We start from the raw sequence: 25,349 nt of genomic DNA on the forward strand, positions 1-25,349 counted from the left end.
TCAAAGGCCGTTAGACGTCTCGACAACACCTGCAACCCAGGGACAGAAAGGAAAAAATGTCTGATTTGATACGCGCTCCGGTCATCTAAAGGCTGGGAAAGCAAGTGCCAAATCGCCTCCTGCGACCTCCGTGTCCCATCCACAATGAAGTCCATCATATGAAACATGCGCACTGACAACAAGCGCGAACATTATCATTATCCAACAGCCGAGGGAAGTCAGGACCCCCTATCAGAGGCGTCAGAGGAGAAGGGAAATGGAAAATATCATAGGACTTAAGAGATGCCCTAGAGGTCTGTATCGTAGGAACAATTGTGGGATGTGACAAAACCACAGAGGGAATTGGAGAAGAAAGCCACACAAGCCAACAGGGGCTCGAGATTCCAAGAGTTCCATGAACAGCCATCTCTTGTATTGAGAGTGGCAGCACCAGTCCACCAGATGATTAAGATGGAATGCCCTATAATACTGCCAGATATATCCGGGAGACCAACTCCTCACTCCACTTGGGAAGGATCAAGAGACGATACGCCAATCGGGGATGTCTGCGTGCCCACACGAACCAATTGAATTACCGTTGGATTTGGAAAAAGAAGTGCAAAGGCAATCTATTTGGAAAAGCTTCCAGCATGTAAAGCATCCTTGGAAGCACCGTCACTTGGAGAGCAGCACAGTGTCCAAACCAGGTTAAGGTAAGTTCCTGCCATTAAGACATATCCCCCCTGGCCTTAGACAGTAATGGAGCAAAATTATCTGCAAACTGTGACAAATCTGCGGAAATATGCATGCCCAAATACTTGATGTATTGTGACGCCCATCGAAAGGGGAAAAACTCCTTAAGCTGATCTAGGACGGGAGTGGGCAAAGACATATTAAGTGCCTCTAACTTGGAAGGGTTCATCAAAAAATTTTAAAGACCTCCATAGACTTCGAAGGCTCACTGGTTACTTATTAACCCAGACATGGATTGTACTTCATTGTATTCAGATTTTCTGCAAAGCATTTTAACACTGAGTTCAATGCAGTTCATTATGTGTCTTGCAAACAGATCTGCAACCAGATCCACACTCAGATTGTAAAGTCTTGCCATCATCCCTCTTACCACTCTTTCACATAAAGTAATTTCTTTGTGCTTTCCTATACTTTTCTGGAACTCTTCTCATTTTCAAGTCCAGTGAACTCTGGTCTGTCGCCAAGTGAGAGATCACATCTTAGTAATGAGCAGACTTAATAGGAGGGGAGAAGAACAGTAGTAACATTTTAAAAACGTGGTGCCGCCCGCCCCCCCACTCCCCCCCTAGAAAATCAGAGTCCCTCCATTTCACATCAGAAGCCCCCCTATATATCAGAAGCTTCCACTTCACATCAGGAGCCCCCACAACATAGTGCCCATCTTTATTGAAAATTTAAAGGCACCCCTGACAAAGTCAGAAGGTTCCCAGGGTGCCACAGCACCCTGGTTTAGAAAGGCTGCCTTAGATGTATTGGCTACATTGTTTTCTTTTTTTCATGTCTTTTTCCCTTAGTGGTCCTGCCAGAAACAAACTTCACACTTACAGTGCAGTGAGTGTTGTCACCCTATCTATTGAGCGTTCTCACCTTTTGGTTGCTCTTCTGATTTGGACTATAAAACACCTCTCCTTCTCCTCATCTGCATTACATAGAGGGGAGGTGTGCAAGAGTTCATAAATGTTAGCTTGGCAAGCTGATGTGATCTATTGTTTTAGATTTTAGTTTAGTGCACAGGAAGTTACGATTTAATAGTGACAGGTTCAACAGGTATTTTCGGCATTTGGAAGATGTTCCTAACCTGCAAAAAAACAAAATGAATGCTGCCACCACATCTAAGGACTAGTAAGCTGAAATATATTACATTTTTGTCTTTCACTAAAATATCCCAGGTAGCACCGTCAATGGAGCTTACAATCTAAGGAGCTTAAAATCTAAGGTTCCTATCTCACATGCACACATACTAGGGCCAGTGAATCTACCACAATGTATATGAAGTGTGAGAGGAAATCAGATTACCCAGAGAAAGCCCACACAAGCACAGAGAGAACATACAAACTCAATGCACATACAGGTGAAACTCGAATAATTAGAATATTGTGCAAAGTTCATTTATTTCACTAATGCAACTTAAAAGGTGAAACTAATATATGAGATAGACTCATTACATGCAAAGCAAGATAATTCAAGCCGTGATTTGTCATAATTGTGATAATTATTGCTTACAGCTCATGAAAACCCCAAGAACCCCAAATCCACAACCTCAAAAAAGTAGATTATTACATGCAATCAATAAAACAAGGATTGTACATAGAACAATATCGGACCTCTGAAAAGTACAAGCATGCATACAGTATGTACTCAGTACTTGTTTTGGGCCCCTTTTGCAGCACTTACTGCAATTACTTTTGCATGATATTCTAATTAATCGAGTTTCACCTGTAATGTCCTGGTGGAATTTGAACCTATCGTTTGGATAAATGTATTTTTTTTTTCTTGTCTGTGCTTGCACTTACTAATGTGACAGAGTAAATTAAATATCTGGGTGTTTCACTCTTGTAGAATAATTGTGGACGATGATTATAAATTGTGTCAGAAAATAGCGTCTTGAATACAGTCTTTCCTTTTTGATGGAACGACTTGATTAGTTTAAATCCTGTTGTGCCTGAGACTTAAAGAATTGACATCTTAGGTCTTCACAAAGTCAGCGAATTACTGAAATGAATGTCACTCTTCCTGACACTTTCCAATATAAACCGTATTCATCTGGCCATGTATTTAGTTACATCCTAATCAAACATAAGCTAAATCACTCTTCTGTAAAGTATTCTACTTCTCATTTCAGCTGCTCATTCACCATTCAGCATGCATCTGTCACAATTATTGTTTGCACAGCTGCCTTGCAGATGCACATTTATATAAATTGTGGTATGTAGTTCTCAGTATAAGATGCCCATACAACTAGTAAAACGCATATGTGGGGTATCCCTATTATAAAAAGAATCAGCTCTATAAATGTAAAGAGTACTTTTCCTAACTGGCACAATTTTGCATGGAAAACAAATATCTTCAAATGGATACCATAATGATTTTTCATTTTTATGCCATCTACCTTTACAATTGAGAAACTATTACCTTGCCTACTCTGATGGCATACTAGGTGCTAGGACAGGAGGAGAAGAAAGCACAGCCCATATCTCTTCTCTGCTCTGTCCTCCTCCCCAGTATTGACATTACACTGGTGCTGACAGAGCAATGTCTTTATTTCACCATTATTACATTTTTTTCCCCATACCTTTTAAAAGTTCCAATGTATATCCCAGGTTGAGAACCGCTGATCTAAAGAATTGAGTTCCACCCTTTCCTGTTAAGATGCGCTCTACTAGATCTGAGAGTGCATCTTGGTCTACAAGCTGGCCTTCGGTTTTTTTCATTTTCTTAAGTCCAACCAGGTGGATGTTCAGGCCTCATCTGATGCCAACTTCACCTACAGTCATTCAGGTAATTGAGATTTTTAAAAATAGAGTCCACAGTCACTATGATTGTGGTGTAAGGTACTTTAATGAGAAGGAGAATGCATTGGAGCTTTTAAGAAAAAACATTGTCTTTGATGATTCAGTTGTTGTATTTGGACAATGTGAACATTTCTTTATATCTGTGTGGGTTCACATTTAGTTAAATACAATTTGCTTGTGATCAGGTGCTATAATTTCATTTGTTACATGCTCTTACCACCCATCCAAATTATATAATTACAATATTATGTATAAAATAATTGTGTTTACATATAATAGGTTTCTCTCACTGTGCCCTGTGATCCTGCTTTTGAATGCAATGGTCTTATATCTATGGACACCTTTAGTCTTGTGCTGGCCACATATGTAACATTTTTTTAGGCAATCTTTTGCTTGAAAATGATTGTTCAATGCTGCAAAGAGAAATGGCAGTTTGGTCCATATCAGTTGGATTTTCTAAAACAACGGATTGTTTACTATTAAAAAAACAATTGTTTATTAGTTGAGCTTCCCAATAAGTAAAGTTGGTTTCTGAGAACCATCATTCTTTTACTGGGCTGATGCATTTGTTTTACTGAATGAAGATATTGTGTGTGCGGTCTGCATTAGGAATACACATTCAGTAAAGCCAGACCAGCGCCTTTAAATAACAAAAACAAATCATATGAAAATGTAAATATAAATATTTCTTAAAAGACAATTAAAGGCCAGACAATGTTTACTGGATGGGAGCAATGTTGCTAAGAACCCCTGGCAATCAGCTGCTTGCATTGTAGAAAAAGCTGTCCCAGCTAGAATTCATTTGGCTTTTTTTAGGTGTGACACAGCTCCTGCTTAAAAACTACCTTTTGGTTCTTTGTTTTCTTCTTGAATGCTCTTATGATAATGACATGTTTTCTGCCAAGCGTACATCTGTTCAGCCATAATAAGGCTTCTTGTATCCATGTGTGTCTTGAAAGGGAAGAACCCAGCTGCGTCCACTCTTGTTTCTGACTCACATGGTCCTTAAACGATGAGTTATGGATTGTGTCAGGGCATGTGATATGGGGAAATAAGAGCATTCTCTGTAAAAATAAGAAAATACTTTGCTGTACTAGATATAACACACAGCTGTGCTTTCCCAAGTTTTTTGAAACATCATGCTATAAAATCTAATTATAATTTTCCTGAAGGATACATAAGCAAGATAGAGTAGAGACATGTCAGGCGTTACTAGTCCTCTTTTATTATTGCAGCATTTGTGTGAAGTAATGGTAGTGTATCTAGGGACCAAAAAAGTAACATTCTTCTTTCTAGTGCTTTAAAATTTACAGTCATGAAGGTACAAGACTTTTTTCGCATATTTGAAAAGGCAAGCATTAAATGTTCATTTGTTTGTACCATCCCTACAGATATACTGTAGATAGGGTGGTATACTTGAACAAATTAAATGGTGTATTCATTCCCATAATCTAAATGAATGACAATGCATATTTGTGACACGCAAACAGTAAGTATACCCCTACACTGACGCCCATTTGAAAGCCATGAAAATGTAAATCAGGTGTTCCAGATTTGGTGCCAATGATAAGAACCCCCTGACGTAGTATGCAGGTAGAACCTGTTTCATTTAAACCACAGATATCTAGGCTCTGGTGTTCTGTCATGTGATGTCGTGTGGTGTCATCGTGCCAAGAATACCTGAACAGAGCTGGTAGCTCATTGGCTTCCCACTCTATTCGTTTGAAGATTTTTCGACTTCCTCCTTTGATCAGCTGATCGAGGGATGCCGGCCGAAAGGGTACCGATGGCAGCGCCCACTGTGCAAATTTTCGCATAGTGTATGGCCACCTTAAGGCCCTCAAAATAAAGGTTGTGAATGCCTATGATTATAGCAAAGGATTGCCAAATTATTTGAAATTGATCATTCCACTGTAAGGAAAATAATAACTGCTTAATGTAAAAGAAGTCTACTAGGGATGCACCGATACCACTTTTTTGGGTCTGAGTACGAGTACCGATACTTTTTTTTTTAAGTACTCGCCGATACCAATTACCGATACTTTTTCTTAAAGGGGCAGATCACATTTTTTCCAAAGCAATACAAAATAATGATTTTAGGTCAGTTTCTTAATATTATGAAGAACTGTAACTCAAAAGACAACATGACTGTCAAAAAATAAGTCTACCATAACCCAAAGCCTGCATTGCTTATCTGCAGCTAACTCTTACAACAGTTTGGTGTCAAAGTGCATGCATCTATAGTCAAAAGGAGATTGCACGAAATCGGCAGGGGAAGTGTGCCAACAAACAGAATCCTGACCAGAGGGTTTGGCTCTTCTATGCTGTGCCATACGCTGGTGTAGCTGCTGTTTTGTTTCACCGACATACAATTCTGAGCACTCCTCACTGCACTGGACTGCATACACAATGTTGTTCATCTTGTGTTTTGGCGTTGGATCTTTTGGGTGAACCAGTTGTTGCCTCAGTGTATTGCTGGGTTTAAAGCAGAGTTTCTCAGACACCCCAGCTACATATGGGATGTCCAATTTCTTCTGTTTGTCATGCTTTTCACCCTCACTGGCATTCTTTCCTCTCCTTTCTGTTTTGACAAAAGCCCAGTCTGGATACCCGCAAGTTTAAGACTTAGTTTAAAAGAGGTGTGAAAGAGGCCATTTATGTAACAACTGAGAAGCCAAGCTTGAATAGAGGTGGGGGTGTGAGACATCTATTGTCTGCCACATACAACACCTCTCTCTGGGCAGGTTGTTAACACCTCCTATTCAAGAAAAATACAGTAAGTCCAGTTGCCTTGACTTATTTTTTTACAGATATACCATGACCTGGATGAATGAGAACCTTCACAGACATGATCAGCCAAAAGAGCATTTTGTGAAGTCAAGTTCTGATATCGGTTGAGACTTCCAATTCATATTGAGTGGTGTTGAGGTCAGGGCTATGTGTAGGCCACTTGAGTCCCTACACACCAAACGTGTCAATCCAAGTCATTATAAGCTTGGCTTTGTGCACCTCAATATATTTGGAGGGAAGTCCACATACTTTTAGCCATTAGTGTATGTGCATAAAACCCAGATAGCAAGGATAGCTTGCCAGAAACTTGTGGCAGGGTTGAATTGTAATTCTTGTTAACTTGCTGCACACATTCCTGGCACGTTGTAGACTTGCAGAATACTTGCAGCACAAGTTCACGTTGACACTTTTTGAATTTGAAGCAAATTTGCTTGGTAAGTCTACAGCAAGAGTCCTGCAGGTCTTAGCAAGAGCTCTGCAAGTGTACAGTACTTTTGCAAAGCACATTGATCTGGAGAGTTGCAATGCCGACTTGTTGTAATTGTGCAACAAAATTGTGAAGCTTGGCAAGTCATTTTCAAACTTGCAGCTAAATTGCTTGCTATCTTGGAACATTCTTGTTAGATTGGAAGTGTTTATAACAGGACAGATTAGGTTGCTTTGGACTAAATCTAAAAGACTAAAAATCAGAAGAAATAGCCTATCACTGAACCTTCTCTACCTTAACGTTGCTTATTTAAATATCAGAAAGTTTGGCTAGACAGTCCAAAAGTATGATGGCCGTATTTGACTTGAATGCAACACAACCATTTCTGTTTTTCCTTATAAAATTAGGTTTGCCTCAGAGGCCTGTTACCATGATTTTACAGGCTTTGTCATATGTGTATGTAATGTGTTTTAACATCAGCTGAGCCTGCCCTGTATGTCACCCTGCTGATATCACTGAATATCAATGTAATGTTGCCTGTTGACAAATGGATTTGAATTACCATGTAGCTCTACTGGAATACAAATACATTACAATGTGCTTTATTTAGCAGAAGATATTTTAGCACTAGGGTTTACTGCTGCTATCTAACATAACACATTACAGGCAACCAAAGAAGTCAGAGGGTTGCATGAAAATGCATTGTATTATACTGATTCTCCTTTCACATAAAGATAAAATCATTTCTAATCATAAGTAGAATTTTACAATAAGTAAACAAAACACTTTCAGGTAGTGATCTCCTTTAATACCCATGAAGCATTTCCAAGCATAGTCCATCAATAAGCCATCAATACACTACTTGTTCTGTTTAATTTGATGTCCAATGTCTTGACTGAAAAACATGCTCAGCTTACAAGTAGACTTTTTCATTTATATTTTTGGAACATAGTTGGCATGCAAGATTCACCCTGAAACATTCTCACAGAAGCAAACTAAACATAAGCTTTCTTTTTGCACATAAATGAAAGCTTACATGGGGAGTTTGTATGTACACTACATTTGTATATGCTAACAGCAGGGGCTGACTGGCAACTTTTAGCCCAGGGGGCAAGTACAACCCAGAGGCCCATGGTGCGGCAACTTGGCCCCCCTCCCGCTCTGCCTCTTCCCCGGATTCTCCCCGCCCCCGTCTGTCACTTTTGCCGTCTATGTAACAGTAGTTTGAATGTATTTATCGGTTTAGGAAATGTAAAGCGCACTGGTAGTGGAGGGATGCCTCGTCAGGGGTGTGCGCAGAGCAACACTTTAAACTTCAGTTTATCATTGTTTTATGCAAAGCCACTTTTCTAAGCACTGTTAGAGATATCAGTGCATAAACATGAATTGGAATACCGCCTAAGCAAGCATAATCCAACCTGACCGACCTAAACTTTTCCTGAGATTCCTTAGTCAGAATGTCTGCATAGAACACATTGAGGAGGATTTACTAAGACTGGAGCAGAGAGTATTTGGATCAGCGGTACAGGGCAACCCATCAGCTTAATTTTTACAGCTTAACTAAACAAGCTGGAGATAAAGACTGATTGGTTGGTAAGAACATCTGCTCCAGATTCTGTCTGCTGCACTTATGTTAAATTCCCGCCTTGTGCCTATAGCTATTTAGTCAATTCTGGTGTGCAGTTCCATCGTTTTTCTTTCTATAGGCACTTTTATTTTTAGGGCTTTACATTGGAAGTCACTGAATAACTTCTGTTCTTATGCAAACCTTGTCAGTTGGGATAAAGCTAACCGACAGACACAACTCATACTGAGACTATAATATCCTTCTCTATAGATGACTACAGTTATCCGGTATGTACTCCACTATGTGTGAAGTCATTCCACTCTTTTCATTTTGTGTCTCTTTTTTCCATGATTGGACCATATATAATTCAGATTAAACATATAAGCAGGAACATACCTAACCAAAAAATTATAAAAGATCGTCTGCAGTTGATAGTGGATTAGCATCAATTTTGCAAATGACCTCTGCATTAATTGTTGAGAATACAAATACCAACTATGCAGCTGCAGTGTGTATTGCTACCCTACCATTTTACCTGGGAAACCTGGTGTAGGAATATTCCTAATTTTAGATAACTTCAGATAAGTGTTTTCAACCATACATACATCCCCTGCTGATAGGGTAGATCAGGCCTCAAGGCTGGAATGATTTGATTGATAGTCTAGTGTTTTCCATTGATAAGTGCTGGCTCTGAGGGTTTCTGATACATTGTAAGATACAATAATGCATGACTATTTGCTTAACAAATGGAAGAAACATCCTTTGAATTATTTATTTACTAATGTCTATGGGCAACCTTATATTGGATTTTTGTAAGCTGTACAAAGGACCAAAGGTGGAATGAAAGACTTCATGCTTTAAAAGTATTTGTAGGGAAAGTGTGTGTTGCCTTCAGCAGAGATGCCAGTGGCCATATTTCTAGTGCTGGTTAGAAATAAAAGCTCAAACCTGTTTATTGCTAGGAGCTTACGCAAACTTGACTTCAGTAAACTAATCAATGAGATTATCATAAACCGTGATCCTCCTTATTGGGATTTTACATCACAAGTCAAGTGAAATATTTTTGAACAATGAACGTTTCTTTTGGTAAACATTTCATTTAGCTCTCAAGATCAGAGAATTTGATGGACATAGGAACACTGAGTCACATGTTAGTGAAGAAGATCCCCCTTCGGTTCTTCAAATGATGTTAACCAGTGTAAAGGAAAAGTCTGTTCAGGAAAAAAACAAAGATGTTTGCCTCTCAGAAACTCGTGAAATCTACAACTCAAGTGAGCAAGATAAAATCCTTGGTAACAAACATTCACAGAACGAGGTAAGCATACCAGCGCATATGTTAATGTGTTGTCGGAAGTTGTTGGAATTTCTGTAAATGTTTCAAGCACATATACATGAATAGAAAATACACTGTGGCACGTTTAAGATCAGAGGAACATTTTAATAGACATGTCAGCTGTGAAAAAAATGTGTTTTGGTTAGTTTAGTTTAATTTCGGGTTATTTTCGTTTTTCAGGATTCGGATCCAAAAGTCAATTTGTTTTGGTATTCGGATTCGTTCACATACAACATTTGTGTTAATTTTGAATGAGTTAAACGATATTTACCAACGAAAATTTGTTGCAGAAACATCGTTCAGCTATTCACTTCTGCTAAGTACGGCTGATTTAAGCCGTACATCGGCTGCACTTGGGTTACTTGAACATGCTCTGCATGTCCCGCTGAGCCGAAGTGCAGAAGGACCTCGACTCAGCTTACTCGCTGCCGTTCGCCCCTATTCACATAGGAGCCGAACGGCAGTGAGTGAATAGCCGAATGCTGTGGTACCAAGCAGAATAGCAATTCAATGAAAAGAGTAACAAAAATTAAATAAAGTTGAAAAAATATTTTTTTAAATGTAAATAAATGTTAAATATAAAAAAATAAATGTTTAAAAAAAAAATCATGGCTGGCTCCGCCAACTGTCATTTGCGAGGTGTACGGCTAGCTGTACGGTTCGCCCCTCTTCGGCTGTCACTTCGACTCAGTCGAGCCAAAGCATATGCCTTCGGCAGCTGTACGGGCTTTAGTGAATAGACCGTACAGCAGCCCTTTGGTTCGACTGAACCAAAGGGCTCCCGCAACCGAAGCAAGCTGAAGGATCAGGCGAAGCTTTGGCTGGTCCTTCTCCTAGCTTTGTGAATAACCCTTTACATGTTTACTTTTTTATTTTGAAATCTTGACAGTCCACAGAAACAATAAAAAAAAGACCTGTCAAAAGAACGCTTTCAGGCATAAAATCAGTTATAGGGTAGGCCACTAAGGGCACATGGTGTTTCAGTGAATTATATAGGTCTTACACTGAGATAAAAAGAAAAGAAAAGCAAAATCTCATCTGTGATCGGCTGAACAAATCTACATAGAGATGTAACAGCTATAAAATAAAGAAAGATTTATAAAACATTTGCATATACTGATTACATTATTTAGACTAAGCAAGTCACATTTACATTCATATTTACATGGATTTAAATGCACAAAATAAATGTTCCCTTTAAATGTGAAGCCAGAGTAGGCATGAGATGTATTTGTTTCTTTTTAATACCATACCATGACATGAAATCTTAGGAGAAGATAGATGCCAGTCGCTAAATACCGGAGGCAGTGACGAGGAGAGCAGTGGGGACAGGCAATCAGCTCACTGCACTCATATATAGATAGTATTGTTCTTTTAACAGGCAATTTCAGCTTTTAAAAGATAATAAATACACGCTTCTTCATAAAAGCAATGTCTAGGTACAAAATTGTAAACAAGCCTGCGGGGAGACGAACCCCTCAGTTTAGGTAAGTGGGGGTTGGAGGGGGCTGCAATTTTATGTTACACCCTAAATGTGAGTGTAACATAAAACAAGGTCAGAAAGGTAAACTTAGCCTTTAAAGAGGACCTATTGCCTTTTTTATTTGTATTTTATTTTACATACAAGTTATTTAGCTAAATTTCAATAACCTTATCTGTATGTGTTAAAGCAGGGGTGGGCAACTCCAGCCCGCCAGCTATTGTGGAACTAAAAGTCTCATGAGGCATTGCAAGATTGACAGTTACAGGCATGACTCCCAGAGGCATGGGATTTGTAGCAAGAGCACAGCTGGAGGGCCAGAGTTGCCCACCCTGTGTTAAAGGAAATCTGATCTGTCCTAAAAGGCAACAGCTTTGCTGAAAAAAACCTGCAATGAGTGGAAAGGAAAGGCGGCCTAAGCAATCCTTTCCTTCTGCAAATACCAGTTGCCAGGCTGTTATACTAACCCTTGCTTCAATATTTTGGGCCTCTGATCTAGACAGGCATAAGGATAAGGAATTTTGACTTTAAAGTGACACTAAACTCTGAAGTTAAATCTTAAAAATACATTCAAGTACCTTAACTATGAACAAAAATGTATCTAAGGCCCTGTTCACACAGGGGCGGTTCAGCTGCACGGATTTGGCCGTACTAATCTGTCGACGTGAACGATCCCATACAATGCTATATGGACCGTTCATGCCACAGCGCGGCTCAATGCGATCCGAACCGCCCCCCGCCCAAACTGCTCCCTGCACTATTTTTGCTGCGGGGAACAGTGCAGTTTCCTTACAGCTTTCAATGGAAAAGCGCTGATCAGCACGGCTTTGGTCGATTTTAGTTGCGTTTCAGAGCTGAAACGCAATAAAAAACTGCCAAAACCTCCCGTTTGAAATCAGTGCAGTAACCACGCTGATCTGCAACCGTCCTGGTGTGAATGGCTCTTATTTGTGTATCGCTCAGCTGTAGATCCTCAAATTATCTCTTAATTTGTGCTAACACTGTCCTTCTTTCTGGAGGGTGGCTACTTTTGTTCACCATGGTCCACGTGTGTGTTGTAAAGTAGGCATCACTCCAAACTAACTCCCCTGATGGACTACAATCTCAATACAAATTAGTAAACTAAACATGAGATTGTAGTCCATCACAGGAGTGAACTTGGAGTGGTGACTACTTTACAACACACATAGGGACCATGGGGAACAATAGTAGCCACCCAATAGGAGGAAGGACAGTGTCAGCATGATTTCAGAGATGATTTGAGGATCTCCAGCTGAGTGATACACAAATAAGATACATTTCTGTTAATGGTTAGGAACTTGAATGTAGTTTTAAGATTTAACTCCTGAGTTTAGTGTCGCTTTAATCTGCCTTTCATCTATTCTAATTCAGGGTAGGTGAATCAGTATTAAAGCCAGAGGGTTAGTATAACTAGTATGTTCAGAAGACAGCCATTAGTGGCAGGCCTTCAGTTTCTTTCAAGACAAGTTTCCTTGTAGTGCAGACACATATGAACAAGATCTAAATAATAAGAAAAAAAGATGTAAATAATATTATCAATATGGTTTAATGTTTTAAAGTCTTGCATCTATGTATGATCTGTACATAGGAAACCCTGTAAGGCCTCCTTCTACAGGCTGACTAACACTCTCCTAGAGACTTCTGGGTTTTCTTAGTTTCGAGTGGTCGCAGGCCTATATACAAAACATAAAGCACAGGACTCGCTTCACAAACTCAGACAACAGTCACTGGAGGGGAGCTTCTTCCCCATGACAGTCCTTACAGCAGTCAAGACAGCTTACTCATGCACAGTGGTACAGTTCCATTCTCAGCTCCCAAAGATGGGGTAACCCTTCTCCATCGATCATAGTCCACTCCTAACTTAACTCACCTGCCATTTTATGGCAGAAAGGTGGGGCCTTCTCTAAAAGGGGCCCTACAAGCCTTATCGTACCATCACAGATGCGGGCTCTGCTTTCTTTAGCCCCACCAGACAGGGAAACCCTTCTCCGCGGGTCACACTCCACTCCCAACTCCACCCACCTTCCCGTTTATATCCTATCGCGGTAGACCAGGCTGACAGGAAAATCTCCTGGCAACAGAAAGGGGGGGCCTTACAAGCCATATTGTGCCATTACACTATACTCTGCTTTCTGTTTGCAGTGCTACAAAATGCTTGTTCTCTACTGTTCCTCCTCTCAGTGCAAGCCTAAGAGCTGGTTGACTCATCCCATTGAAAACAATGAATTCTCTATGTAGCTTAACAGTTCTTAAGAAAGACTGAAAGTAATGTTAGCCATACATGCTTAGATTGCCCCATAAACTGAACAAGATGAATCAGTTGATTCCCCCATACACGTTAAATGGCGTGGATGGAGGAATCTCCACTTCTGGCTGTTGTATTCAAAGAGCCGACACCTGATGTCTGAACACCCGAACAGTGACTGCATCTAATTGTGTGACAATTTTTCAACTGACTCCTTCGACAGGGCAACCCATGGCTTGGATTTCGAGCTGTGTATAGCCGGCCTAATTGCAATAAGCCCCTGAGAGTTCCCTCTGGTGGCTAATTTGCAAATCATTATACTCTGTTAATTATCAACAACATGGGAGAGCAAGCTTTGTTTTATTTTCCTTTACTTTAAGTTAAATGCTTCAATAATAACTTAAAGTATGTATTCACAAAATATACTTTCTATTTATTAGAATTATAATTAAAGGGCTGCATTTGAGATATCTGAAAGATTTTACTATTTGCTTTTTTTAACAAAGCACGGCCATTTGTTAATATGAGTATATTATAACAATTAACATTGTATTTCCAGCTTAATCTTCAAAAGAAGACAGATGAGTTTATGAAACTAGGTACATCCCAATCAAGCAGGTAATTGCTTTATTTACATACTTTCAAACTGGAGCAGTTGTGTTTAGGGAATATGCAACACGAATATTATCCTATCTTTATTTACATTTTTAATGGTATTGTGCTTAAAAGCAAAGGTATTTATTTTCCAAGGGCACAGTTTAAAAGCACGCTATTTTAAAGTGGTTTAACATTTATGTTGATCCTTTGTAGGGCCCTTATCTCACCATAGTTCCACTTTCGTCATTGGTGTTCTATGGGATATACACACTATTGAAAATCTTCATATATGTGGGTGTTGTTTTATTACTTGTAGCCTATTACACACCTCTAAATGGTAACAGAAAAGCTGCCCAATTCACCCTGTCTGTACTTGCTATCAGGCACCAACTGCCAACAAGTGCAGTGCATTCTGCTTTGGTGCACAGTTTTGACCAGTTGTGCCATTCCCCTGGCACCCACTGGGTCCTAGGCTCCTATTTAGGTTGCCTTCTGGATAATCTGACTTTGACTACATATAATATACGTTTTAAAAATATATATATATATATATATATATATATATCTTTAATTTTCAAATGTCCCAAAGGTGGTGCTAAGGTCAGTCATTGTTGTTACTTACCAATTTTTTTACCCATAACCTCTGATGCTACTTTACCTCTCTGCTTCTAACATATGTAAAAAATTTGACATAAGTGATGGTAAAGTGGAAACACAGCTAATAAGATAAACAACTGATAAGATGACTGGATCTTGCCTAGACCACCCCCATGGATCATATAGGAAAGACATTTAAAGCATGTCTGAGACATTTTGACCCATCTCTAATGATTAATGATTAATGAAGTTACAGAAAAGGAGATTGCTGACTCTAGGGAAATCACACAGTCCACAACCATTAACTAGAATGGGGTAGGCAACCTTGGCTCTCCAGCTGTGCTGAAACTTCAAATCCCATCATGCTTCTGCCTCTGGGAGTCGTGCCTGTGGCTTGCAATGCCTTATGGGATTTATAGTTTCAGCACAGCTGGAAAGCCAAGGGTGCCTACCCCTGAACTAGAAGATAGGGGCATATGCGTTGCACCCTAACACACTTGCAAAGCTGAGTCTATTAGAATCCCCATACTCTGTCAGTAGTGATGCCTTATGCTTGGCGCTACTGAAGGGCACTTAAAATGAAACTGGTATATTTTGTCTCATTCCCTGTAAAAGGATCAGCTCTGGAAAATAAATTTGCTTTTACCTACTGGAAGTCAATGCTGCTAGTTTTCTGTGCAGAGATCTTCTTTCAGAGAGTGATGTCCTACCCCAAGGCCACCCACAAACTACCCCTTTATCCAATCCTAACACTTACTATCCCCTTAACCCTTCTATATATTAGTTTAACCCCTGGTCCACCTTTGGCAGGGCCGCTGTCAGGGGGTACGGCCGATATTGATGTAAGGGGCACCTTACATGGGTATCGGCCGTACAAGTGACATGCCAGGATGTGGCCGGGGCCCGCACGCTCCAGACCCTCACCTGGGATGCCTCCTCCGGTGTCCCCAGGGGGTCTCTCCACTATACATTAGTTTTTTAAAGATGGCCGCCATGAGTAGCGGCGACCATCTTTAACCTGGCAAGCGCCCACATCTCATTTAATATATTGCCGAACAGGCAATATATTGAATGAAAATCATGCCCTGGTCGTCAAGTGGGGAATCAATATGATCTGCATCTCTTGCTGATGCAGATCATACTGATCGCTCCCTCGTGGTGCCTCTGCTAACTGTCAGGGATCGATTAGTATGTTCTGCATCAGTCAGAGTGCAGACCACACTGATTCTCCACTGGACCCAGGGATGCAGCCCCCCTTCCTGCAAAACAGGTAAGCAGGAGAGGGGACATTTTTTAAATAACTATTTTAATTGTTAATGTGTGTGTTTTATTGTGTGTGTTTTAATGAATGTGTGTGATTTTTTTTTTTTAATGAAGCTAGGTGTGTGTGTTTTTAAATGAGTGTGGGTGATATGTGTGTGTTTCATTACACGTGCGTTTTTTATTGTTTGTTTTTTTTTAACCACTTCCCGCGGGTTCACATACTGTAATTGTGCATCATCCGCTGGAAGTGGTTATACCAAGAACACGGCTGCTCCTGAAGCCATGTTCTTGTACCGTGTCAAACAGCTGACGATTGCTGTTTAAATACAGGCGATCCGGTGTCTGTACAGGCGCTGAATCGCATTTACGGTGCAGAGCTGTGCCCCCCCTCCTCCATGGCCGCCGGTGCCACCGTCAGTTTCCTGGGCTCATCTGTCCCTCGTGAAAGCATTGCAGATGGCTCACTTTTGTGCCGTGCAGGAGGGGGTGTGGCGGGCCATTGAAGTGAATGGCGCCGTAGCCACACCCTCCGGCCGCAATGTGATCGCCCGCACATGATCGCAGGGCACATCCGCTGCGGTCAAAATGCTGCATCGGGACGCAGGCACAATGTGCCCTGCGATCCAGTGTGGGCGATCACATTGTGGCCGGAAGGCGTGGCTTCACTTCAATGGCCCGCCACTCCCCCTCCTACCCGGCAAAAATTGAGCCGGACGCAATGTGATGCAGTGCGTTCCGGCCAAAATCGGGCCGGGACGCATTGCAAGTTGTGTGGACCAACCCTTAGAGCCAGAAGAAGAAGCTGGTGAAGCAGATCTCTGCTTCATCAGCTTCTTTGGAGTCCCTAGGTGACATTAGGGGTATGAAGAACCCATGATGTCTCCATGAAGAGGACCTGTCACATTATATGTGCTATTACTATGGGGATTTTTAGCCCGCTATGTGATAGCAATAAACCGGTGTGTAAAAAAAAGGTAAAAACTAAAGTGCAAATGTAAGAAATTGCTCCGGGCAGCAAGTAGTTAATGAGTGTATAAATATTTGAATATGTGTGTTTCCCTATTTTGTCTGAGGCGGTGATGATGCTGAACATTTTTTAAACCTGAGCACCCGAACTGCAACACAATACTAAAGTTATTTTCAGTGTTGGCACTTTGAGATAAATACATTGATTTTGCATCGCAGTTTGGGCACTCTGGTTCAAAAACATTCGCCATCACTATCCTAGTCTGACAGCGACCCAGACGAGTGGCCAGAGGTAGCGGGGATCACGTCACTTCTGGCCAGTCCGGCGGCAGGGGAGTCCAGGCACCACCAGCAGGAGCAGGTAAGAGGAGCTGGGAGGGAGATGCAGCCCCAACCAGCCCACCTGGGACCACTGCAGCCCATCATAGAGAGTATCAGATGGGCTGTGCAGCATGTATGGTGTGCTCTGCAGGGTCACTTTTAGGTGGGCTGTGTGGGGTCACAGGTGGGTCCTGTGTCCAGCGCGTAACTAAGCCCAGAGTCCGGCTCGTAACTAAGCACAGAGACCGGCACGCAACTAAGCCCAGCCCAGAGTCCGGCACGCAACTACGCCCAGAGTCCGGCGCCACAACTACGCCCAGAGTCCGGCGTGTAACTAAGTCCAGAGTCCGGCGCGCAACTAAGCCCAGAGTCCGGCAGCCTCATGCACATTTGTGTGGGTGCCCCATAACTAGCACTGCAACTGGGGCTGGGCAGTGGAAGCTTCATCTGTTCCCGGTCACACCTTTTCTGACAGATTCCAATTAAACCATGAATACTGTTGTGCATGACTAAACTTCTGTAGTTGATGCTTGCCTGATAAGTACCCGAAACAGTTACAACTTAACAAACTGTGAAATAAATGTACATGTCAACCTCAATTCCTATAAGATGTGAATGCAATAAAATATATATGAAAGCAGTCTCTGTGCACTCACAGCATCAATTATTCATCTGTTGCTGTTTTGTCTGCTGCAGATTTTTATCAGCTGCATTTAACTAAATAGATTACTAATGGATCTTTATTGTGAACATCACTAGTTTACTTTATGCTCCTGATTCTTGTTTATGTTGTCCAGTGTCACAGTGATTACAGCAAAACATGCTTACCTTACGAAAGGTCTTTAAAATGGTTCCTTGTTTGACTAGTAAACAAATTGCTGGCTTTTTACTAGATATTGCCAGCAAAACATACACTGAGTGGCCAGATTATTATGACCACCTGACGTTTGTAGGCTAATTAGCTATAATTTTGAGCTGAAGTTGCTAGAGGGCCAGACCATTATAAATAGGGAAGCAGGTTATTTACCACAACAGTAGAATTTTTTTTTTTTTTTAAGATATGGGTAAACAAGGGGATTTAACAGCCTTTGGACGTGGGTTGATTTTTGGCGCTCGGAGCCATGGAGCCAGTATCAGCAAAACAGCAGAATTTGTTAAATGTTCAAGAGCAGCTGTTGTTAAAGTGTTTAAAGACTGGACTGTCAGCTGGGTCTGAACGTGCGAATTGTGGCCATCAGCGACTAGTCAATGTTAGGGCAGAACGGAGAGTGGCAAGACTGGTACAAGACAACAGAAGGGCAACAGTGCAGTGTCAGATTCCTCGCATCACCTTTCAACATCTCGTGGGGTCACGAGGCGGCCCAACTAAGTCATCTCGTGGCCCAACAAAGTACTGATGGGGTGGTCATAATAATCTGGTCACTCAGTGTATGTCCTGAAAGCTACTACGGTATGTCCTTTTGCTGGTGTATATTGTGACAGTAGATAGACATTTATAGATTGAATAAGTCACTGGCTTCTTAATCTTTCCAAGTCTTTAATATCGAAATGTCTTCAGTAAGTTTTCGGTTCTCCCACCTACGAAGTCTGAGTCTCATTCTATCTGTTGCATTCTCCATATTGTAAAATAAATGAAGACTGCATTAGCAGGAGAGGAACATCTTTGTAAGCCCAGCAGCAGTGGGTGAAGCTAGGAAAACAGCTGCACTGGTCTAACCACCACAGTCCCCCATATATATATATAAGAATCAAATGGGGTAATTCAATCTACTTGCATCTACAAAACTAAATAATGGCTTTGGATCAGCGGTCGCCAACCGGTGGTCCGCGAGAAAATTTTGGTGGTCTGCAATTGGCCCCCCGGACCCCTCTGATGCCGTGCAGGCTGGTCCGACTCAGTCTCACTGACTCGAGCAGCAGCTGTCACAAGGAATGCGCGGCTCTCAGTACAGTGCGGGCTCTGCAGGAGGCGGGGCATCTCGTCAGTACTTCGACTGAGCAGGCTGCGGGACACGGAGGAAGTGGGGAGAAGCCAGGTAATATTGGCACAGTGTGAGACATGGGGGTGGTTGGGGGCAGTGCTGAAGCAAAGGGGAGCATGTGCCCCAGGTACAGCTGGCTCTGCCCTAGATAGGCATAGCCAGCTGTCACTCACGCAGTTGGGCAGATCTCGACATCGATGTATACCTCGTATACCTGTAGCTCGCGGTATACTGAGCTTAGGGTAACGGGAGGACGCTAGTTTGTGTCCTCCCGTTACCCTAAGGAGAACTATGGGGAAAAGCCCCCATAGTTCTCCTTTAACAAATTCTGCTGTTTTGCTGATACTCGCTCCATGGCTCCGAGCGCCAACAATCATCCCACGTTCAAAGGCTGTTAAATCGCGTTGTTTACCCATATCTTCAGAAAAAAATCACTTCTACTGTCGTGGTAAACAACCTGCTTCCCTATTTATAATGGTCTGGCCCTCTAGCAACTTCAGCGCGAAATTATAGCTAATTATAACGATTTTGCCTACAAAAAATTCAGAAATCAATATTTTCCATGCTCTTTTGCATAACTGATTACATCCAGTTTAAATTTTGCAGAGTAAGACAGTCTCTTCCTGGTATTTGTATTTACCGGGTTTTTTTTGTTTTCTGACATTTTATGGGCTCAGAATGCTCCGACATTACCGCTCCCTGTTACATCTGGGCACTGGCTACAGGCTCCCTGCAGCATCAGCTGACTTCGGGTACATAAAGCTCTTGATTGGAGGAAACCTGTTAGCTTGTCTCTGCAATCGGAAGTTTCACTCGTGAGGCTAGTTTGCTGCGGTATCGGTAGTTTCGAAACTGCGGTTCTCTTCTCGGCCCCCCATGTATAAGACGCCCCTCCATTTTTAGGTAAATATTTTTATGAAAAAGTATAGTCTTATACACGGAAAAATACAGTATTTGTGTGTATACTGTAAATGGGTAAGCCGTATTAGTCCAGTAGAGAAGATGAATAACAAAACGGAGTATTGTAGTATGCGATGATACCTTTCTTATTGGACTAACAAAATATTGGACTAACAACATATATAAAAGACAAGCTTTCGAGAGTTAACCTCTCTTCTTCAGGTCAGAGCAATACTAATCAACATGACAATGTTTACCACTTAAAGCAAGAGAAAGTTGTTAGGGAGGGGGGGTGAGTGGGGTGTCATAAATATTGGACCTGGGAGTAAAGAATGTATCCTGATAACTAGAACACAGAACAAATAAACATAGGATTAGCAATAAATCCTAAACAGATCAGGGATATACAACATACATGAATATTATTATGTTATATCCAAAAAAATTGAATCTGCCCTAAAAACACCACGAGAAAGACTCCTACAGTACAAGGAGTAGAATAACCCAACCAGGACCCCTCTTGTAGTTACCTACAACCCCACTTTAGAGGTAATACGCAAAATCATCAAAGATCTACAGCCAGTACTCTCAGAAGACCCCATACTTCAAGACATTTTCCCTCAGCCCCCAATACTGGCTTTCAAGCAACCACTGAACCTGAGGAGAAGATTGGTACGCAGTAAGCTGATCCCAGAAGAGGAACGGACACAGAATGGCGCAGTACAATGCAAAAAAAACCCGCTGCAAACTTTGCCAACATATATGTGACGAGTACAGCGAGTCACAACAACAAAATGTACACCATTAAGGGATCATACTCATGTACATCTGCTAACGTGGTTTATATGATACAGTGTTCAGCATGTGACAAAGGCTGTTACATTGGGGAAACTGGCCTTAAGCTGCATCTCAGGATGAACCTACACAGGAGCTCGATCAAGAACCACAAAGAAAATGAATATTGCACTTTTGTAGGACATCACTCCTCCCAGAAAGATCACTCCATCCAAAACCTCAATATTAAAGTACTGAAAGGGAATTTTAAAACGTCTCATGAAAGAAAAACATACGAAATAAAAATGATTTTCCTTTTTAATTCCATAAAGGAGGGACTTAATGTTGATTCTGGTTTTCTTACACACTACCAGAACTTTTTATGAATATACAGAACATAATAATATTCATGTATGTTGTATATCCCTGATCTGTTTAGGATTTATTGCTAATCCTATGTTTATTTGTTCTGTGTTCTAGTTATCAGGATACATTCTTTACTCCCAGGTCCAACATTTATGACACCCCACTCACCCCCCCTCCCTAACAAATTTATCTTGTGGTAAGTGGTAAACCGTTGTCATGTTGATTATTATTGCTTCTGACCTGAAGAAGAGAGGTTAACTCTCGAAAGCTTGTCTTTTATATATTTTGTTAGTACTTTGGATAATTGTCCAGTTTGTGTTCCTTCATGCACATGCCATTGTTTTTTGCAAACTACTTTGGCGGGATTGATCGTCAGCCTGAGAATGTATGAGGTGTAATGTATTAAAACAAAAAAACATTGGGGGACAAAACAAAAATTGGTGGGTTGGATATTTTCACTTTGTTTTCCCAGTTTTTACAGTGTCACCCTCCTGGCTGTACTTTGTGACAGCAGTGCATGAATCATTAAAGTAGCTGAGCATTATTGCAAATACTTTGCCAGATACACAAGTTTGTATACAGTATAATTGTATTCAGCTGTTTGGCTGAAGTTTTGCTTTAACAATTGTAGGTAATCCGCAAACTCCGTCTCTTTTATACAATAGATCTATAGCTGCTGAACAAAACAAAAAGTCATTCAAGCACAGAAGACCGAATTCTGCTAAGTCACGCTACCTGGGAACTTTAACTATATTAGACAAATCGGCCTATGAAAATAATGGGGAGATAGAAGCTGCAGATACGTTGCGTGCCACTGTTTACCAGGTAATTACTGTTTGAACATTTACTTAATAATAATGTAGTTAAGATATTATTGCAGAACAGAGAGCCAAAACATGAAATTAGGTCACTCAATTCTTGTGTTCTGTACTATCTTAATAAACTCTAATCGAGTTTCAATTTTCATCAGCAGCGTGCACTTATCTTTGTTTTTACTTCTTAGCTATGTTCTTTAATATGAAATTGGAATACTTGAAACTTTTAGGTTAATTGATTTTTTTGTTCATCTTACAAAAACATACAATTTATGGAGTGTTTATCACAGCCTTATTAAAGGTATTTTATTTTTGGACCTTTTTCTCAGAAAATAACAGCTTTAACTTACTTCCCCAACTTTGGGGCATTCCAGATTTTTAGACTCTGAGAGGGGCATAGCAGGGTAATATGGATTAAACACATCATTAACCACTTGAAGACCAGGTGTTTACACCCCCTTCCTGGCCAGGCCATTTTTCAGTATTCAGCACTGCGGTACTTTAACTCACGTTTATTCCGTCATGCAACGCTGTAGTGAAATGAATTTTATACAATTTTTGGGGGACAGATAGCGCTTTCTTTTGTTTTTTATTTTTTATTTTTTACTATATTAAGGAACAATTACTGAAAATTTGAAAAAAATTACGTTTTTTATTTACATTATGCTAGCAAACCATAATTATTACAATCAATATTTTTGGTAAAACATAAAAGACGGGGTCACGTTGGTAAAATAGACACCAAACATGTCAAGCTTTAAAATTGCTCGCACTCGCGAAATCGCAAAAAACTACCAGACCCAAAATTGACCATAGGCAACGTTTAAAAGCTTTTACCGCTCATCAGTTTAGTGTCATCAGTGATTGATGGCCCTAGAATTATTGCTCTCGCTGCAATGTCCGCGGCGAAATGTAACGTGAGGCGTAATCGACGCAATCAACGTTTTTGCACATTGCGCACCCGACGCATGCTTGCATGTGTGTATGTATGGGTGGGGAATTTAAAACAAATGTTGTGGGGTTTTTTAAATTCTTTTTCATGTGTGTGTCATGTTGTTATCACATAGGGGGCTAAGAAACCCTCTCTGTCAGTGGTCCCCAACCCCTGGGCCGCGGACCGGTACCGGTCCGTGGATCAAATGGTACCGGGCCACGGTCCGGTCATGCAATATATGACAGTGCACGGTCCCGGTGTTCAAACATCGGGGCCCCGCACTGCCGACGGGCTTCACAGTGAGGGGGCAGGTCCTGTGACTCACCTCCCCTATGGGCCGCGTTGACCGGTACGCGGCGATAAAAAGGTTGGGGAGCACTGCTCTATGTGATAGCAAAAGATGTGAGAGGTCCTCTTTATGGAGACATTAGGGGTCTCCAGGACCTCTAATGTCACATAGGGACCCCCAAAAAAGCTGATGAAGCAGAGATCTGCTTCATCAGCTTCTCTCCAGCTTCTGAAACTGGAGAGTGACACAAGAATGCGGAAGTGATGTAATATACATCAGTTCCGCATTCTGACACCGGAGTGGGGACCGGAGGGAAATCGTGTACCGATCTCCCTCTGATCCCCTGTCACAGAGCCACCATGCTGGTCCCTGGGCTCACACCGGGCACAGCGGAGCTCGGGACCAGCGGAGGGGGGGCTGCGGATGGGGGGGGCGCACGATCGGCACGTTATACAAGCAATCCGCCGGCTCTATAGCCGGCGGATCGCTTTTATGTAAACAGGCATCGCTGCCTGTTTTTAAATTGTGGCAGTTTCCCACTCGCGTGCTCGAGTGGGCGTGGCTGACGGGACGTATAAATACGCCCACTCAGATTCAGGAAGCTCCTGAATCTGGAGTCAGTTACTGTAATTATTTTGTGTAGAAGTCTCAACACATCTGCATAGAGCATAAAGCTGAACTCCAGGCACATATCAAATACAACCCCAAACCTCACTCTACAGAAAGTATGGCCCAGCAGAAATTGTTAATTTTCCCTTTTTCCTATAGAGTGATTCTCCTCTTTTTCTGTCCTGTGATGTCATCACAGATCTCCAACACATATGTGGAGCAGGGGCAGGCAGGAGGAGGGATTTGCTGGACTTGCCTCTAGGGAGCAGCGGAGGTGCTGTGGGCAGGTGTGTTGGTAGTGACGGGTGCAAGAAATAATTTGTCATCCTCAGCATTAACTTGCAAGCTGGAGCTCTCATGTTTATTAAACAGGCTTTACATGGGGAAGATCAACACATGTCTCATAACATCATATAGACAGGGAATCAAAGGCACATGTGGGACACCACTGTTGGCAATATGCAGTTTAGGGCTTGGGTGTGCTGACAATTTCTGTTAAATTAGGTATTCGGCACTCTGGACTATTGCAGCTCAGTGTTTTTACAGAAACTAAAAGCCAACATTACTCTCTGCTGTGCTGAGCTAATCACAATACGGTATATTGTAGGGCTTCTGTGTTCCCTAACTATGTGAAGTGTTACTATGAGCTGCAGACAGAAACTCCTCCAGCCACTTCGCTTGTCAAACTTTTGAGTGAAGTGGCCCGAGGAGTTTCTGTCTGCAGCACATAGTATGTTATAGGGTGACGGTTCCTATTTTGTAATGTCTCGTTTGCGTTGTCACCCTGTCAATAGCTACCAGTAGACTACAAGGGGCATTGCTGATGTTTATCAAGTAGGCATTTCCCACCCTTGTCACCAACAGAAACCCCCTCCCGAGAAAAGCCATGTAGCCATTACTGGAGTGTAGAAAGGGATTGGCTCCAAAGAGACAGTAGGACAGGGGTGCCCATTAGGTAGATCGTGATCTACCAGTAGCTCTCAAAGCTGATGCTGGTAGATCACAAAGGGTGTAAATGGCGGCCCCTTTTTTCCATTTTGGTATATTTATTTTGCTGTGCACACCTGATTACCTATTAGCCTGACTCTGCTGAGCCAAGCTCCCTGTCACCTTTCTGGTGGATACTGGTGGTTGAAGTGCTATGTATTACATCGAAGAATATTAGTTTACACAGCCTGTTGCACTACACTGTTTGCAAAATACAACAATGTGAGCCAGGAGAGAGAGCAAGGAGAGACAGCCAAGAGAGCAAAGAGAGACAGCCAAGAGAGCAAAGAGAGACAGCCAAGAGAAAAAACGGGGAATGACAGCCAGGAGAGAGACCAAGGAGAGACAGCCAGGAGAGAGAGCGAGGGAGTTTTTTTTTTCCGTTGGTAGATCTCATGTAGCCCGTCGTTTGAAAAGTAGATCTTAACACAAAAATTGTGGGCACCCCTGCAGTAGGAGATCAGTAACATTGACGTACAAGAAAGTATGACAAATTAAAAACAGTATTTTCTTAAAGAAAAGCACATGGTAACTGTGTATGATACACAGGCAAACTTTAAAT

General features: G+C 41.6%; 1 protein-coding gene across 1 annotated transcript in view; it reads left to right on the forward strand.

Moving 5' to 3' along the window:
* Positions 1-25,349, forward strand: part of MAP9 (microtubule associated protein 9) — a 143,605-nt gene that overhangs the window by 100,859 nt on the left and 17,397 nt on the right. Inside the window, 3 exon segments of the mRNA XM_018559710.1 lie at positions 9,412-9,623; positions 13,947-14,005; positions 21,819-21,978. Coding sequence (XP_018415212.1) covers positions 9,412-9,623; positions 13,947-14,005; positions 21,819-21,978 — 431 coding nt within the window.

This window comes from Nanorana parkeri, unplaced genomic scaffold (assembly GCF_000935625.1).
Source record: "Nanorana parkeri isolate BGI_ZX_2015 unplaced genomic scaffold, ASM93562v1 scaffold413, whole genome shotgun sequence".
Classification (NCBI taxonomy): Eukaryota; Metazoa; Chordata; class Amphibia; order Anura; family Dicroglossidae; genus Nanorana; species Nanorana parkeri.